The sequence below is a fragment of the Propithecus coquereli genome, unplaced genomic scaffold, assembly GCF_000956105.1.
Source record: "Propithecus coquereli isolate 6110/MARCELLA unplaced genomic scaffold, Pcoq_1.0 Scaffold156, whole genome shotgun sequence".
Taxonomy (NCBI): domain Eukaryota; kingdom Metazoa; phylum Chordata; class Mammalia; order Primates; family Indriidae; genus Propithecus; species Propithecus coquereli.
In genome coordinates this window covers 6,220,571-6,236,419 of record NW_012140080.1, presented here as the reverse complement: position 1 = coordinate 6,236,419, position 15,849 = coordinate 6,220,571, and the positions used below count along the sequence as shown (strand labels likewise).

Sequence of the window (15,849 nt, the reverse complement as noted above, 5' to 3'; positions counted from 1 at the left end):
CAATAAAGGCAACTGTTTCTCAAAATTGCTGCAAAGATTAAATGAGTTAATCCATGTAAAATGTGTAGAATAGTGCCTGGCACATTGTAAATGCTAATACATTTTTTAGTGTAATGATAAACTGGGAAATTCGATTATTTTTATAATCACTAAAGCTCAGAATGGTAAAATGACTCTGCATTTGACAATGATAGAAGCAGATTTCAGGTCTCTTTGACTCCTGAACCAGTGTTCTAGAGCATTTAATGCTTCGCCCTGCATGTATAATAATGCCCCTTACCTTTTAGGTCTTAAAAGATACAAATAACAAACATATAATGCCTAGCATTGTGTTTCACACAATATGGGTGTCTGTAAGATGTTTAATTTGTTCTGTTTTCATCTCAGGTTTAATCTTCTATAATAATATCTGAAAAGAAGTTTTGACACTAAATCCCAGAATATACAATGTTCTGCCCCTCAAAAGACAGGATGGCTCAAGACTGAAGGAAATACACATAAACTCCCTCTCTCTCTGTTTTTTTTTTTTTTTTTTTCCATTTTTTACTGAGGGAGCATAGGGTACCTGAGTATGCCTAGCATTTCAACGAAAAGAGATTTCTCTTCCTTTCTCTTTCTGCATTCTAGAGGGTATACTCATGCAAGGAATCTAGAACTATTCTCAGGGCTTGATGATGTCTCCAACTTTCAGCAATTGATACTTGTCACTTAAATTCATGAGGCAAGAGAAGTTCACAAAATAATTATACATAGTATTTGACAAAATACAATAAATGCAACAGGAGAGATACAAAGGCAGCAAACTTCCTACAGTACACTGCAACTAGAGTAAGCTTTTAAACAAGTTCATCATTTTTCTATCACAAATACATATATGCATGCACACACACATACACAATCACATCACAGTGTTTAAACCAGTCTTTGAGGCCCTGTTAATAGCAGGCCTCCCACACACTCCTACATCTTTGCTGGAGCCTCACTCTCTTCAGCGGTCCAGCCAGATAGGTCCTCTTTTCTTTCCTCAAATTCACCAGTCTCTATTCTGCTTTGGGGCTTTCACACTGGCATTCCTTGTGCCTCAAAAGTTCTTCCTTACTACTCCTCTGCCTTGGCCTCCCCACCTAACTAACTTGATTTATCCTTCAGGCTCTGCTTCAATTTTTTCCTCAAAGAAGCCTTTCCCCACAACTCAAACTACCCTCCCTTTTCCTCCAATCACACACAGTTGGAATACGCTGCTGATCATTTAGCCAATTAGTATCTTTCTTCCCCACCAGATTGCAGGCTTAAGGAGGGCAGAGGCTATCCACCTATTCAACATTGCTTCCCCTGTGCCTAGCACAGTGCCCAGCACATAGTAGGTGGTGAATAAAATTAACAACATCCTCCAAGGATTCAAAAGATCAACTGATCAATCAATTAGGAAACTGATTTCCTAACTTTTCCACTCAAATTCAACAAAAAGAATCCCATATCAAGCTGTCAGCAGAACAGAAATACACAAACAGATGCACAGGTTACGCACTCCTTTTGGAGAAAAATTCAGAATGAAGAAAAAATTGGATTTAGATATATGTTTTAAAGTTATTATGTGCAAAACCACAAGGAAAAAAGTTACTTTTTAAAATAAGCCTTTTAAAAGTAGCCTGACATTAACACAAAACACACATGCTCTTTTGGGAGACCAACTTGCAAAGGAGGGTAAACAGTGGAGGAAACAAGAATGCATGTGATCCTCCTAGGCTATTACTGTTCCTTTCCAAAGCAAATTTATCTCCTAATGGAAGAGCATGTGCTGAACCATAAATCTAAGTATATCTGGAAAAGTACCCAGTGGTGTGACTGGGTTCTATGAACAGTATGCCCAAAGGAGGAGGCACGTGGGTCCAGGGAACAAGTCACACAATGAGCTTAGAGAGACTTCAAAAGGAAAACTGTCTGGTCAAGCCTCCTCCCCTTAGGTTACTATAGTGTTAATCAGCCTCTGGCATTCATCAAACCAAAGCCCAGCTTTGAGCTACCCATATCTAATCTAATTGCTAACTTTACAAAAGGTCCCTGAAGCAACAGCCAAGTTTTCTAAAGAAAACATCTCTCCTCATTCAGTCTCTACTAATGATTATGGAAAAAATAAACAGGAGAACTCTCTGCTAACTACATTATGCAAAAGAAAAGGATTCTGGGTAAACCCAACAGGTGCACTTTTTGCTGTGCTGTGTGACCTCCTTAAAGACACTATGCCAATGGATCCTTCCAGATACGCCCACCCTTAAAACACCCAGAGCATCACCACACCACACTCTTTAAAAAAACTGTCCCACAAAATAAAGGATGAGAAAATCTCTCCCCCACTCTAAGAGATACTGGAAACATTCCTGGTTTCAAACATATTGCCATCAAAATTTTAAATACCTACCTAGTCCATTATCCTTAAGAAAAAGTTTAATTTAAAAAAAAAGTGCCTAGCACAGTTTCCAGCATATAAGCTTTTATTATTAATAAATATTGGTTGCACAAACGCAAAAATGCTCGTTCTGAACCATCTCCACAGTTGAAGAATAGTTATAACCTTCTCAAGATATGCAGCTTTTACTTCCACAAATCGGAAAAGGGGCGGGGTGCTATTTTTAAGCCATTCTGCTAGGCAGGGCAAGGAAACAGCTGCTAATATTTGTATTCATTTTACGGCAATTTCTCAGTCTGTAAAACAAAAAGGAATGCTCAGTGAGAAAACAAAAAACCTCGTGGATACTTTGGAGCTTTGAGCTGGAACTCTCATACCCTGGTCTGCATGCAGATGACTCTGAAGGTGACAAAGGGAAAGTGTTTGCACTAGGGACTCTGATGAAGGATCTTTCACCTCTGGAATTTCAGGTCGCTGCTGGCATTCATTTGAAACCTCCCTAACTAGCTGCAGGCCAGGCGAGTCCGGCTCCCTCGCCAGAATTCGAGGGACTCTCAGAGGACCCCACAGTGGGGCGTCAGCGCCTTCCTCCCGCTGACGTCGGGGGCCCTTTGCCTTTCAAGTCACCCCAAATCTTAGCTTTCCTTGAAGTGAAAGGGCAGCTACTGCTCTCACCCATCCCCAAGAGAGGGCTGTGCCCGTACAGCAGGGGTAACAGAGTCCTATGAGAGAACTGCTATAGGAAATATTCCCGGTCTGCGCCAGCCCCCGGGGTCTCAGGAGGGACCGTGACCCCGACGCCCCAGGTGCGTCCCGACGCCGCCCTCCGACCACTCAGACAAAGGGCCGGCCCCAGGTGCGCCCACTCACCGCTCAGATAGTTGGTCCACTTGTACAGCACCCCCTCCATGGCGCCCACGGTCCCCCGGCCCCCGCCGGGCCGGGGCCGCCTGCCCACGCCCGCCGGCCCCCTCACTGCCCCAGGGCCCAGGAGGCGAGGAGCACCGGCAGCAGGGCCATCGCCCGGCGCAGCCCAGACGCCCACTCCCGGCGCCCGGGCCCGGTGCGGGGACGCCCGGCCCGCCTCACATACTCGGCGCGGGGGCGGGGTCACTGCGGCGGCCTCGGCGCGAGAAGCCGCGGGCAGCCGGTGGGCCGGCGCGGCGGGGCCGGGCGCGCTGTGCACAGGAGGCCGAGGCGCTGGGTGGGCCTGACGGGCGCCTAAGCCTTCAAATTGCCACGGACCAGGTAGCCGGTCGCGGGCGGCGCCACCGCGCGTTACCTGAGCTCTGGAACTCCCAGCCCGGCGCGCGCTCGCGCATGCCCAGTGCGCCTTACTCGCGCACGTTCCCAAAATCCACTCCGGGGCTTCGCGGCGGCCGGGCTGACGTAGCGGGAAAGGCCCGCAGGGAGATTGAGTCCTCGGCAACGGGCTGGGGAGGAGGCTGTGAGCGAGAGGGCAAGAGGGAGGCCCCCGAGACAAGTGTGGGACAGTTCTGACTGTAAATGCTGCCGTAGGGTTAGGCTCCCACCGCTGATGTGTGGAAGTCTTCGTGACCGCTAACGATACCCCCTGGGTTCTAGTCCCCAGAATCCAATTCTTATTTAATAGCTATTGAACCCCCGACACCCGAGGTCCTAGACAGTGGAGCGTGCGGAGATGATTGGAATTTCAGGATAGAATACTGTGCGGCCAGTGTAAATAGGTTTTGTCCTCCTCCTGGAAATGTGGTTCATGGACCCGGTGCGTTGACATCACCTAGGAGCTTATTAGAAATGCAGAATCTCGCTCTGAGCCCAGACTTCCTGAATCAAAATTTGCATTTTAACGAGATCCCCAGGGAATTCCTAAATCCATTAAGCTGTGAGAATGCACTGTGTTAAGGATATTTGACCGGGAAAAATGTTAACAATAGAGTAAATGGATAGAGAAGGTGAGAAAAGTGTACAATCCAAATCCAAATTGCTTCAGGTATTTGTCACAGATGCATGCAGCAAAATGTTAGGATGGTGGCGTTAGAGGCGATCTTTCTTTTTCTTTAATGTAAAGTTGCCAGATTTAGTAAATAAAAATACAGAACAATTATTTGTTATTTATCTGAAATTCGAATTTCATTCGGCTCCTGTATTTTATCTGGAAATCCTACTGCTGCCAGTTTCTTACAAATCAATGAGCACGTATTGCTTTTGAAATTAGACGAAGAATGTAAAGCTAGAAAATGTAAACTAAGATGAGGCTGTGTAATTCGTAAGCTTGATTACCATTTCTTTAAAGTGGGGCTCTGCACGTGCTTCTCCATTATTTACCCTCTGCACTAAAATTGCTAATTATTAGCAGCCGCAACGTTACGCGGTGCTGTGGAATGAATCAGACCTGCCTTGAAGGCGGAGCTCAACTGTTTCGGGGTCAAATGACCTTAAGTAAGACACTTAACCTTTCCCAGCCTAAATTTACTTATCTTTTAAATGGGAAAAAGGAACCTGCCTTACTGGTGTAGTGAGGTTCATGCTCCAGGAACGCACTTTGTGAACCCTAAAGCACTAAGTCTTTATAGTCCGTAATGTAAATTATTAAATAATAGCGGAAGCGCAGGATTATGGCATCTTCGGTGGGGGCGGGGCGCTCTCCAACGGCGAGCGTAAACAAGTCTTTCCTGAAACTCCGACGGTTTTTCTGGGTCCCGGGCTACTCCCACCTCGACTCAGCTGGGGTTCTTTACATAGGTAAGTCTGCCGGCGGAATTTCCGGTTGGCTCCACGCCCTACCCCTCTTCCAAAGTCACGGCTCGTTGAGTTCCTTAATCCGCCGGGCTCTAGGACCACTCCGCGTGGCTCGCCGCTTGGAGGCTGCCCCGCACGACCAAACTGTAAAGTACATTGTTGCAGCGTCATTGGCTGGAGAGGTGCCTGAGGGACAGCACCGCAAGCCAATGGGAGGCCGCTCTTTCCAGACAGCTGCGTTATAAGAGCCAGTCAAGCCCGGGTTTGGGTTTAACTCTTTAAAGGTGAGTTCGCGCAGTGTGGGAAAGTTGTTAGTAGTAAATGTGCCACGTCCTCTAGGAAGGAAGGGGGAGTCCTGAACTTGCCAGAGGCAAGTTGTCCCTAGCCTTCAGCTACATTCTTAACTCTATGAAGTCAAGGGCCCTTTCTCTGTTTTTGTAGGGACTTCTTTCCTGCTTCGGCAACATGAGGCTTTTCTTGTGGAACGCGATCTTGATGCTGCTAGTCACTTCTTTGATTGGGGCTCTGATCCCTGAACCAGAAGTGAAAATTGAAGTTCTCCAGAAGCCTTTCATCTGCCATCGCAAAACCAAGGGAGGGGATTTGATGTTGGTCCACTATGAAGGCTATTTAGAAAAGGACGGCTCTTTATTTCACTCCACGTAAGTAATTAAGCCCAGTTTGTAAAGTATAATAATAAAGAACCCACCCCACCCATACCAGCTCTCCAGCAGGAAAGGTAGGGTGAACCTGGTTTTACCTCTGTTTTAAAAAACTGAAATACCTTATTTCCTTCTTTGGGGAAAGGAAATTGTTTAAAGCCAATTTTATATAACGAGACAGGCCTTTGAAGGTATTATTGGAAACGTGGTCTGGATAAAGCGGTTACTTTTTTTATTATAAAAATTAGAACTAGAATTTTTGAAATATTGCAGAAATATCTAGACATATAATTATACAATAAGTAGAAAAAGCTCAAAAGAATTCTTATATCTCCAACTCCATTCCTTAGGGAAAAAATGATTTGATTCCATTTTTAATTTGGTGTAGGTGATATTAACTTAAAACTTTTCATAGCAACTCGAAGAGCAAAATACACACTTATTTGTCTGTTGAAGGATATACTAATGCTATTTCATTGACCTATTTAACTTTTGTTCTGACAGTTGACATTTTTGGTCAAGGCACAGGACCATGATTTCTGTAGTCATTTGCTTCTTTCTGAAAAGTAAGACTTCATTGATAGGGTGGGTGTGGTTATTTTACATGAAGGATTTTCAGATGGTTACACTATACTTTCTGTTCTGTAAACAAAGAAATTGTGACATGGAAAAGGTTGACAAATGTAATGATTTCCAATTAGGCATTGGTTTTCATTCATTCCATTTCAAAAATATTTAGTGAGCATTTCTTTATGTCAGGCTCTGCACTGGGTACAAAGGAGATTAAAAAATTTTGACTTTGAATCATCCTCATCTATTCATTTATCTATCAAACTCTTGTTGAATGGCCACAGGTTAGACTCTGGAAATGCATAGATGACTAAGAGCAGGTTCTTGTCCTCTACCAGTACACCATCTATGAAGGGGAGGAAGACAAGTAAATAACTCAATGATATAGAGCTGTGGTCCCCAACCCCTATTAGCAGTCGGTGGCCTGTTAGGAAACAGGCTGTGCTTCACTACCTGAGCTCTGCATCACACACACCCCCACCCATGACACCCCATGCCCCCATCCCCAGTCCTGGGAAAAATTGTCTTCCATGAAACCAGTCCCTAATGCCAAAAAGTTGGGGACCGCGGATATAAGTAAAGAATATTCAAAGTGTTACCAAAGCATAACAGAGTCTGGAATTGGTTATGCTGTGAGAGGTGGAAAAGAGAAAGACTGCTCAGAGACCATAAGTGAGATGGGCCTTGAAAGATGGGTAAAGGTTTCTAGGGGTATAAAGAGGGGGAGGAGGATGTTGCAGGTAGAGGGAATGACATGAACTAAAAACAATGAAGCTTCGTGGCCCATCTTAGACCTCATTTTTTGATAAGCTACCTTTATTGGGCATTCAGACCTGGTCTGTTGTGGAGTTTGGGGGAAGTGAATGGCACTCGTCTCTGAACTCTATTAGCCCTGGTAAAAAGTTCCAGAAAGATAGCTTACCATAGAATTCTCAAGAGCCCTTTCTTCTTGTCATCAAGGCAGGTGCCACAGTGCACGTTAAACAATATTGTGATTTGCATTTTAAATTTTTAATTACATTCTTATTTTTAGTCTGGTCTCTTTTAGGCCCAGCCTGATTTCTTTCAAGCCTCAGAACCAAAAATCTGTGCAATTTTTGGTGGTATCCATGGGATATTATTTAGCAGTTCATTACTTAGTTCTATACCTGGTGAGGAGACTGTAGTCATGCAGCCTTTACATAAATGGTGAGAAGCAACTAACTCTTCTTGAATATTGTGAAGAAATACCATCAAATGATCAGTCCATAAAGCATGTTTGCCATTTCTAGAACCATAGCCTATGCGGTAAATAGCTGTAACAAGAAATGTGCCAAAACTATAGTCAGTGCTGGGTAATAGATTGTTTCTTCCTTCTTTTTTCTTTTCTAGCCTTCCCAACTTTTCTACAGTTGGCATTTTGTTATGTCAGTCATGGGGGTATATTAAAGAAAACAGGAAAAAAAATGGCATTTAGCTGGATATAGTAACCTTAGTACCCATGAAGCCTAGTAGAATGACTTCTTATTCTCACCTACAAGATATCCTTGAATAGAACACTTCCCTTATTGCACCAAAAGAGAGCTGAAGCTTCCCAGTAGCGTGGCAGGTTGGTTTTCTTAGGCTAGCCTCTCTTTAGCTTACAAGCCAGGACATCTTGACTATTTCCTTCTTCCCTAGTCCTTGAGGGGCCGCTCTTCCAGACTTCCCTATATAGCCCCACAGTGGACCCCTGGGGAGGGAGCTGGGCCAGGGTCTGAGTGGGGATTCAGGGATGAAACAGCCTTTTCCACTCATCAGCGCCATCAGCAGGCCATAGATCAGGACAGTTTTCAAGCAAGATATAACATCCTGTGCTCCTGACTCTCCACGTTGGTGTGTTCATGGACCCACATGTGTTGGCAGTAAATTTTCCTTAGCCTCTCATCCTCCTTCCCAAACTCAGCCATTTTCCATTATTTTCTCCCTGTTCTGCAACCTAGTGGCCTTCCTGGACAGCATAACTTTGTGGTTAAGACCTTGAACTTGAGTTAGGTCAAAGACTGGCATGCTTAACCTTTGTTTCCTCATCTACAAAATGGCATAACAGTGGTACTTACATCATAGAATTGTTGTTAGAGTTAAAAGAGGCAAAAAATTTAGGATAATACCTGGTATACAGCAAATGCTCAGTTGTTAATTGTTTGATTATTATTCCCTCTGCCCTTCTCAGGCTGAGTCAACTGTGTGAAATTTACATCCAGAAAGATGGGCAGTCAATTGGAGTACTATAAAGTTGACGTGGAGGTGTGTGTGTGCAAATAAAGAATTTCTGTTTTCTTTAATTTCCAAGCTAATAAATTTAACTATTTATAAGTGGGAAAAATCCACTAAAGCAATGAAAAAAAATAAAGTTACTAAAGAGTTCCAATGTGTTTTCTTTCTATCATAGTCACAAACATAACAACGGCCAGCCCATTTGGTTTACCCTGGGCATCCTGGAGGCTCTGAAAGGTTGGGACCAGGGTTTGAAAGGAATGTGTGTAGGAGAGAAGAGAAAGCTCATCATTCCTCCTGCCCTGGGCTATGGAAAAGAAGGAAAAGGTAATAGCACTTCTGTATTTCTTACTATATAGCACTAGACTTCTTCTCTAAATTAAGAGACAGAAGTTAGAGTAACTACTAGGTATTTTTTTTTCTCCTGGAAGTAAACAGAGGGCTTGTGTTCCTTTAGGAAATATAATTGTGTCTTGATTATCAATTGAAATGACCAGTTAAAGCCATAATATCTAAATGGGCAACTAAGCTAACAATGAAACAGGTACTGGAAGCTGGCACTTTAATAATACTGTTCACCAATATGGTAGGTTTTTAAATTGTAAAATACGCATTATATAATATTTACCATTTGACTCATTTTTAAGTATATAGTTCAGTGGCATTAAATACTTTCACATTATTGTGTGACCATCACCACTATGCATCTCCAGAACTTTTTCATCCTCCCAAATTGAAACTCACCAATTTGTTTTAACAATGCAAAAATAAAGATCACTCAACATAAACGAACACTTGAAATATGGGTTATTAAGGCCTTGAATGTGTTTTAGATGTGGGCTGTATATGACTCATGGCAATGAAATCTCCCACAGCTAATGCTTATTGGGAGTTCTTTTCATTCCCATTTTAAAATTTATGTATAAAGCTTTTAACAATTTATTTTAAAAACTAATGGAGTGACATGAAATGAATTTAATTCTCCTATGTCACAAAGCAGAAGCAAGCTGGCCAGCTGATCCAGAGAGCTTTTGTGCTAGTTTGTTTCAGGGTAGGCACATACGGCTGGTGTTTAAGTGAGAACCCCTGCAACTTTCCAAAGGGCTATTTATTTGGTGATATGTATCAAGAGGCCTGAAGATGTTTATATGCATTTTTCCTATAATTCCTTTATTGGAATCTAACCTAAGGGAATAATTAGATATCAGGAGAAAGATTTTTGAACAGGGATGTCCATCACTGCCTTGTTTCTAATAGCAAAAAAAGTAGAACTGACTTAAGTGTATAATGATAAAGATTTTAGCTAAATAAAATATGGCCCAGTTATTTAAAATGGCATTTTCAAAGATTTTAAAAATTATATCCAAAATGTGTGTGATGTAATGTTATATTAATATATAAAAGTAGAAAAGAAAGCTATAGTGTATATAGTATGATAGTAAGTATAGGGAAAAAAGTATGTACACATAGAAAGTCAATCATAAGAAAATAAATAAGAATGTTAACAAGGGACTGTGATACTGAGAATCATATTTATTTCTGGTCTATCTTCCAAATTCTCTACAATGAGCATGTATTATTAATACTTATATAATGAAGAAAAAATAAATTTTGAAATCAGAACCAGACCGAAAACCACTCTGATATAGTATAAATACAGACTTCACAGCATCTGTAGGTCTTGACAACGCGGTGGGCAGGATTCCCAGCCCCAGTTTCCTGAGGAGGAAAATAGGTGCCATATGTGAAGCATTACATATTCTAAAATGGAACCAGCTCCATAAATTTTGTTCATGGGATAGGATTTACTAACCAAACTCAATTCTTATTTTAATTATAATCCTCTTTAGAGAAGAAAATCAAGTATCTGGAAAATGTTTCTGTGATACTTCAAAAGTATTCTTCTACTTTCCTGTATCTTTATTGTCTTACCTTTAACATTTATATACAGTAGTTCCCCCTCATCTGCTATTTTACTTTTTGTGGTTTTTGTTACCTGTGGTCAACAGCAGTCTCAAAATACTAAGCTATTTAATATTTTGAGAAAGAGAGAAAAGGAAGGAGGGAGGGACCACATTCACATAACTCGTTTACAGTATATTGTTGTAATTGTTCTATTTTATTATTGTTGTTAATCTCTTACTGTACCTAATTTATAAATTAAACATAATCCTATGTATGTATGTATGTATAGGAAAAAACATAGTATATATAGGGTTGGGTACCATTCACGGTTTCAGGCATCCACTGGGAGGCTTGGAATGTATCCCCTGCAGATAAGGGGAGACCACTATAGGTAGTATTAGTCCATTACTCTTTCTGCATACTATATTTATCTCAGTTTTACTTCATCATAATTAGAGATCTAAATTAGAGTCATTTCCTTCAAACTGGAGTGCCATGAAACTAATTCTTCTAATACGTATTTAACACCAATTTTGTAGTCTTTTAGTACACGCTTGCATGCCTCCTTTGGGAAGATACCAGTTTTATCAATGACCTAGTGCATGTCCCTTCTCTGTCTAGATCTGGAATGGTAAGCTTCAGCACACAACGTAAGTGTTTTTCTTTTTGGAACTTACAAATGCTCTTTCATGAAAATATGTGAGATGAGGAGGTGACTAAGAAATATTCAACATGTTTACCCAGACCTATATGTTAAATATAGTTATAAGGAAACAAGTTTGAAAAAAACTATCCATACTTCCCAGATGGTTTAGGTTTGTTTTGTTGTTGTTGTTTTTTTAGGTCCCTGGGACTTTAACAAAGCTGGTTTGTTTTTTTTTACTTTTTAAAGAGTTTTTCATCTCCCTTCTCAGAAATTTATTTTAATTGCTCCCCTCCTATGAAATGTCTTCAACATATGTATAATGTTCTATACTAGCAGAGGTGCTTTCTAACTTTTTGAACTTTTTTAACCTTCCTGCATTATTTTTAAAGCCCGTTAAAATAATTATATCTCAGTAACATGTATTGAGAGCTTGCTATTTGTGAAGTATAATGCTAAGTACTTTGCATGGATATTCTCCCATCGTCCTCCGAACAGATTCTTGAGGTGGGAAATATTATCATCTAAATTTTACAGAAGAGGAAACTGAGGCTTAGAGATGGGCAGATGTAAACTTGAATCCCAGCCAGTATGACACCAGAGCTCATTCAATTATATACTGCCTCCTGGTGGCAGAGATGGACGTACTATTCATAGGTTACTATGTAGTTTTTAGGTCAGGACTTCCTGACCCAAAAGTTAGTAAATTGCTTGTAATATAATTAACTCTGAATTATCTAAAGGCTTTTAAATCATTCTCAACATATAATATGTAATATCTTAGTTATATTTGAAATGTAATACCCAGGCTATTAGGTTCATCTCTGTATATGTATTTGTGTAATTTTTTTAAATTGTTAAGCCAAAAACGGAAAGCTTTTGCTCTGCTAGTTTGGATTATTCCTTCTTTTACTCTATTTTGCTGTTACTTGTAGTGTAATTAATTTCCATCATATAAGACAATCTTAGGAAGGTTTTTTAATTCAGCTAAAAAATATTTTTTTCAATTGCCACTAGTTTTCTATTACTAAAACTTTTGATCTTTTAAATAAAACTTTCCCCCTTCTCTCATCATGTCAGGTAAAATTCCTCCAGAGAGTACACTGATATTCAACATTGATCTCCTAGAGATTCGAAATGGACCAAGATCCCACGAATCATTCCAAGAAATGGATCTTAATGATGACTGGAAACTCTCTAAAGATGAGGTGACCTTCTCCCTCCCTCTCTCCATTCCTTCCTCTCACTTTTTTAGAAATATATTTAAAATTTTTATTTTTATTTAGGTGAAATGTTATTTATTTATAAGTTTTCTTAAAATGCTGATGCTTTGAAAGTTGACTTTTTCATAGGAAATCATTGTTTTGGAGAGAAATAGACTTAAAAAGCACCAATTCAGTCTTTTGCTTTTTTTCTTTCACCCCAGTGCCTAGGGCTCACTGTATCTTATCCTTACCCTTGGGTCTTTGAAGACCCATTTTGGCCAAGACAGTCCCCATTTACAGTCACTGTGTAAGTAACTAGATGTCCTGAGAAATATCTCATGTGGACAGTTTCTGTTCAAAACTGTAGACTGGGTGTTAAATGCATTTCATAGTGATTTCCTAGCAATTAACGGCAAGTAATTTGCATGCTCAGTTTTGTTCAGGTTAGCACTTGGAGTAAGGACACTCCAGCCAGGGTTTTCCATGGCAGGGGACCTTCCCCAGCCCCATCAAAGTCTGGGCCTTTGGGTAAGGAGAAAGGAAGGAGAGGTTTCTCCCTATAATTTAGGCTTTTGCAGCCATTGCTACACATACCTGCCTTAGTCTGGATGCTGTGGAGAGAGAAGTGGAGGTCGATATTTATCCCCATGTTTTTTATCTACCTGCACTCTCCATTCTGGCCTAGCTGGTCAGATATCAAGTCATTTTTTATTTTATGCTTTGATCAATTTCACCTTTTTAATGGCCAGGATATGAGGGAGTCTTGAATAAAGTAAGTCGTTATGAACCACAGGGTCATGATCCACAGCCACTACATTTATCATACCTCATAGTGTTACCAGTCATATGCCTTTTTCTTCCATCCAAGATAAATTTTAATTCCCACTCATTAAAAAATATTGAATATACAATACATTCATATGGTTCAAAAATCAACCCAGTATAAAAAGATATTTATTTAAATCTTTCTCCTACCCACATCCTCTTCTACCCTGTGACCCCCTCATCCAGCTTTATTAATTTCTTATATATCCTTCCAGTGTTTCTCTATGCGAATATAAACAAATATAAATACATATTCTTATTTTCCCCTTTCTTACACAAAAGGTAGCAAACTACTACTATTTGGCATCTTGTTTTATTCACACAATATATCCTGGAGATATATTCTACATTAATCCATAGAGTTTCATCCTTTTTTTTTTTCACAACTGCATTAAATCACTTTAACTTAAAAATAAACATACACTATCTGTTTGCATGTTGGGGGTGGGAGCAGGAAGATTTTAAACTGCTGATCTAAACAGAAGGAAGAGTGGAGATATTAGAAATGAAAATACAGGTTGAATTGTATTATGGTGAATCTAGTAGGAAATTGGGAACAGTATTTTGTTTATATTTTTAAACATCTGAATGAAAAGGGAAAATTGTAGCCTCGCCACTTACCAGGCTGGATTTTGCTTTGATTTCTGAGATCGGAAGGTTGTGTTAGGCTCGCTGAGTGTGGCATGATTATAGACAGACCCACAGCACCTACTGCTGGCAGACATTTATTCAAGTCAAAAATGCCACCATTTAATCTGGTTTTAAGAGAGGTGTTTGGAATTCTGACTCAACAGAAAAATAGATCTGGATAACTTAGTGGATTGAAAGATAGCAGTCTTTCAAATACTTGGCTTTATTTAGACTCAAAGTAAGAACACGTAGTATGCTTTCATTGGGTATTTTTCAAATAATATAAGGCTTACATTTGATATAAGGATTGTATATGTGATATGAGCTTTATCTTTAACTCTGAGCAATATTTTGTGTCTCTACTATAACAATATAGCAACAGTTTTTTTTTAAGGGAAAAGATTTCTTATAATTCTTTTATTGTCATTAGAAATATATTGCCGGGGGCGGTGGCTCACGCCTGTAATCCTACCTCTCTGGGAGGCTGAGGCGGGCGGATCGTTTGAGCTCAGGAGTTCAAGACCAGCCTGAGCAAGAACAAGACCCTGTCTCTACTGAAAATAGAAAGAAATTGGTTGAACAACTAAAAATATAGAAAAAATTAGCCTGGCATGGTGGTGCATGCCTGTAGTCCCAGCTACCTGGGAGGCTGAGGCAGGAGGATTGCTTAAGCCCAGGAGTTTGAGGTTGCTGTGAGCTAGGCTGATGCCACGGCACTCTAGCCCAGGCAACAGAGCAAGACTCTGTCTCAAAAAAAAAAAAAAAAAAAAAAAAAGAAATATATCACAAAATAATCAATAATATGTTAGGGTATACTTTACAATAACTAAAAGACTGAAATTGGAATGTTCCTAACACAAAAAAATGCTAAATACCTGAGGTGATGGATACCCCAATTACCCTGTTTTGATTAATTCACACTGTATGCCTGTATCAAAAAAAAAAAAAGAAAGAAAAGAAATATATCATAAAGTAGTTGTTTAGTAGTTATTATATATAGTTAAATGAACTACCAGTCTATGTCTGTGATATTAATTGGCTCAATGTGAGCATCTTCTGAATCAGAATTATTAACAAGATCTGTTATTTTATAGGTTAAAGTGTATTTAAAGAAGGAATTTGAGAAGCATGGTGCGGTGGTGAATGAAAGTCATCATGATGTTTTGGTGGAGGATATTTTTGATAAAGAAGATGAAGATAAAGATGGATTTATATCTGCCAGAGAATTTACATATAAACATGATGAGTTATAGAGATATGTCTACCCATTTTATATAGCATCCATCTTAAACGAGAGGGTTATCATCTTTAAAGAAAGTTTTATATTTTAACAATATTCTATTCTTGCTTTTTTTTTTTTTTTTTTTGAGACAGTCTCACTGTGTTGTCCGGGCTAGAGTGCCGTGGCATCATCCTAGCTCACAGCAACCTCAAACTCCTGGGCTCAAGCGATCCTCCTGCCTCAGCCTCCCGAGTAGCTGGGACTACAGGCATGTGCCACCATGCCCGGCTAATTTTTTCTATATATTTTTAGTTGTCCGATTAATTTCTTTCCATTTTTAGTAGAGACGGGGTCTCGCTCTTGCTCAGGCTGGTTTCGAACTCCTGAGCTCAAACAATCCGCCCACCTCGGCCTCCCAGAGTGCTAGGATTACAGGCGTGAGCCGCTGCGCCCAGCCTGTTTTTTATTTTTATATATTTTTCTGACTCTTATTTAAAGAACCCCTTAGGGTTTCTAAATACCCATTGCTTTCTGGTAAGTTATTGGGAAGAAAAAATTAATTCGAATAGAAGACTTCTGGACTGTTTTCCACTTTTATATATGAAGATTTGCTTTACTTTCTTAGTTGTCATTTAAAAATATTGCAACTGGGAACATACCATAACATGAGACCAAGTTATAGCACAAATCAGCACCCTGTATTTCTGCCTCCCTCTCTTTTCTCCAAGTTAGAGACTGACATATTTGAAAAGCCTTTTGCAATAGCCCAAAGCTTGCTATTTTCATGTTATAATGAAATAGTTTGTCTTTTACTGCCTCCAAGT

The 15,849-nt window shown here is 40.1% G+C and overlaps 2 protein-coding genes across 2 annotated transcripts in view; one reads left to right on the top strand and one right to left on the bottom strand.

The window, feature by feature from the left end:
* PLEKHA8 (pleckstrin homology domain containing, family A (phosphoinositide binding specific) member 8) overlaps positions 1–3,729 on the bottom strand; it is a 52,806-nt gene extending 49,077 nt beyond the window's left edge. Inside the window, exon 1 of the mRNA XM_012640752.1 lies at positions 3,278–3,729. Within this exon, the coding sequence (XP_012496206.1) occupies positions 3,278–3,317 (40 nt within the window). The 5' untranslated portion in view covers positions 3,318–3,729. The remainder of the gene's footprint in view (positions 1–3,277) is intronic.
* Positions 3,730–5,341: 1,612 nt separating this feature from the next.
* Positions 5,342–15,056, top strand: FKBP14 (FK506 binding protein 14, 22 kDa). Its single transcript, XM_012640697.1, has 4 exons — positions 5,342–5,790; positions 8,771–8,922; positions 12,224–12,351; positions 14,898–15,056. The coding sequence occupies exons 1-4, from the start codon at positions 5,594–5,596 to the stop codon at positions 15,054–15,056; spliced, it is 636 nt and encodes a 211-aa protein (XP_012496151.1). The 5' UTR covers positions 5,342–5,593.
* Positions 15,057–15,849: the final 793 nt, after the last annotated feature.

Bases quoted from the DNA above. Each gene is read 5' to 3' on its own strand.
- FKBP14 (XM_012640697.1), top strand. From the start codon at position 5,594: ATGAGGCTTTTCTTGTGGAACGCGATCTTGATGCTGCTAGTCACTTCT. The intron at 8,923-12,223 runs GTAATAGCACTT...TCATCATGTCAG, and splicing joins CTATGGAAAAGAAGGAAAAG to GTAAAATTCCTCCAGAGAGT. The intron at 12,352-14,897 runs GTGACCTTCTCC...GTTATTTTATAG, and splicing joins GGAAACTCTCTAAAGATGAG to GTTAAAGTGTATTTAAAGAA.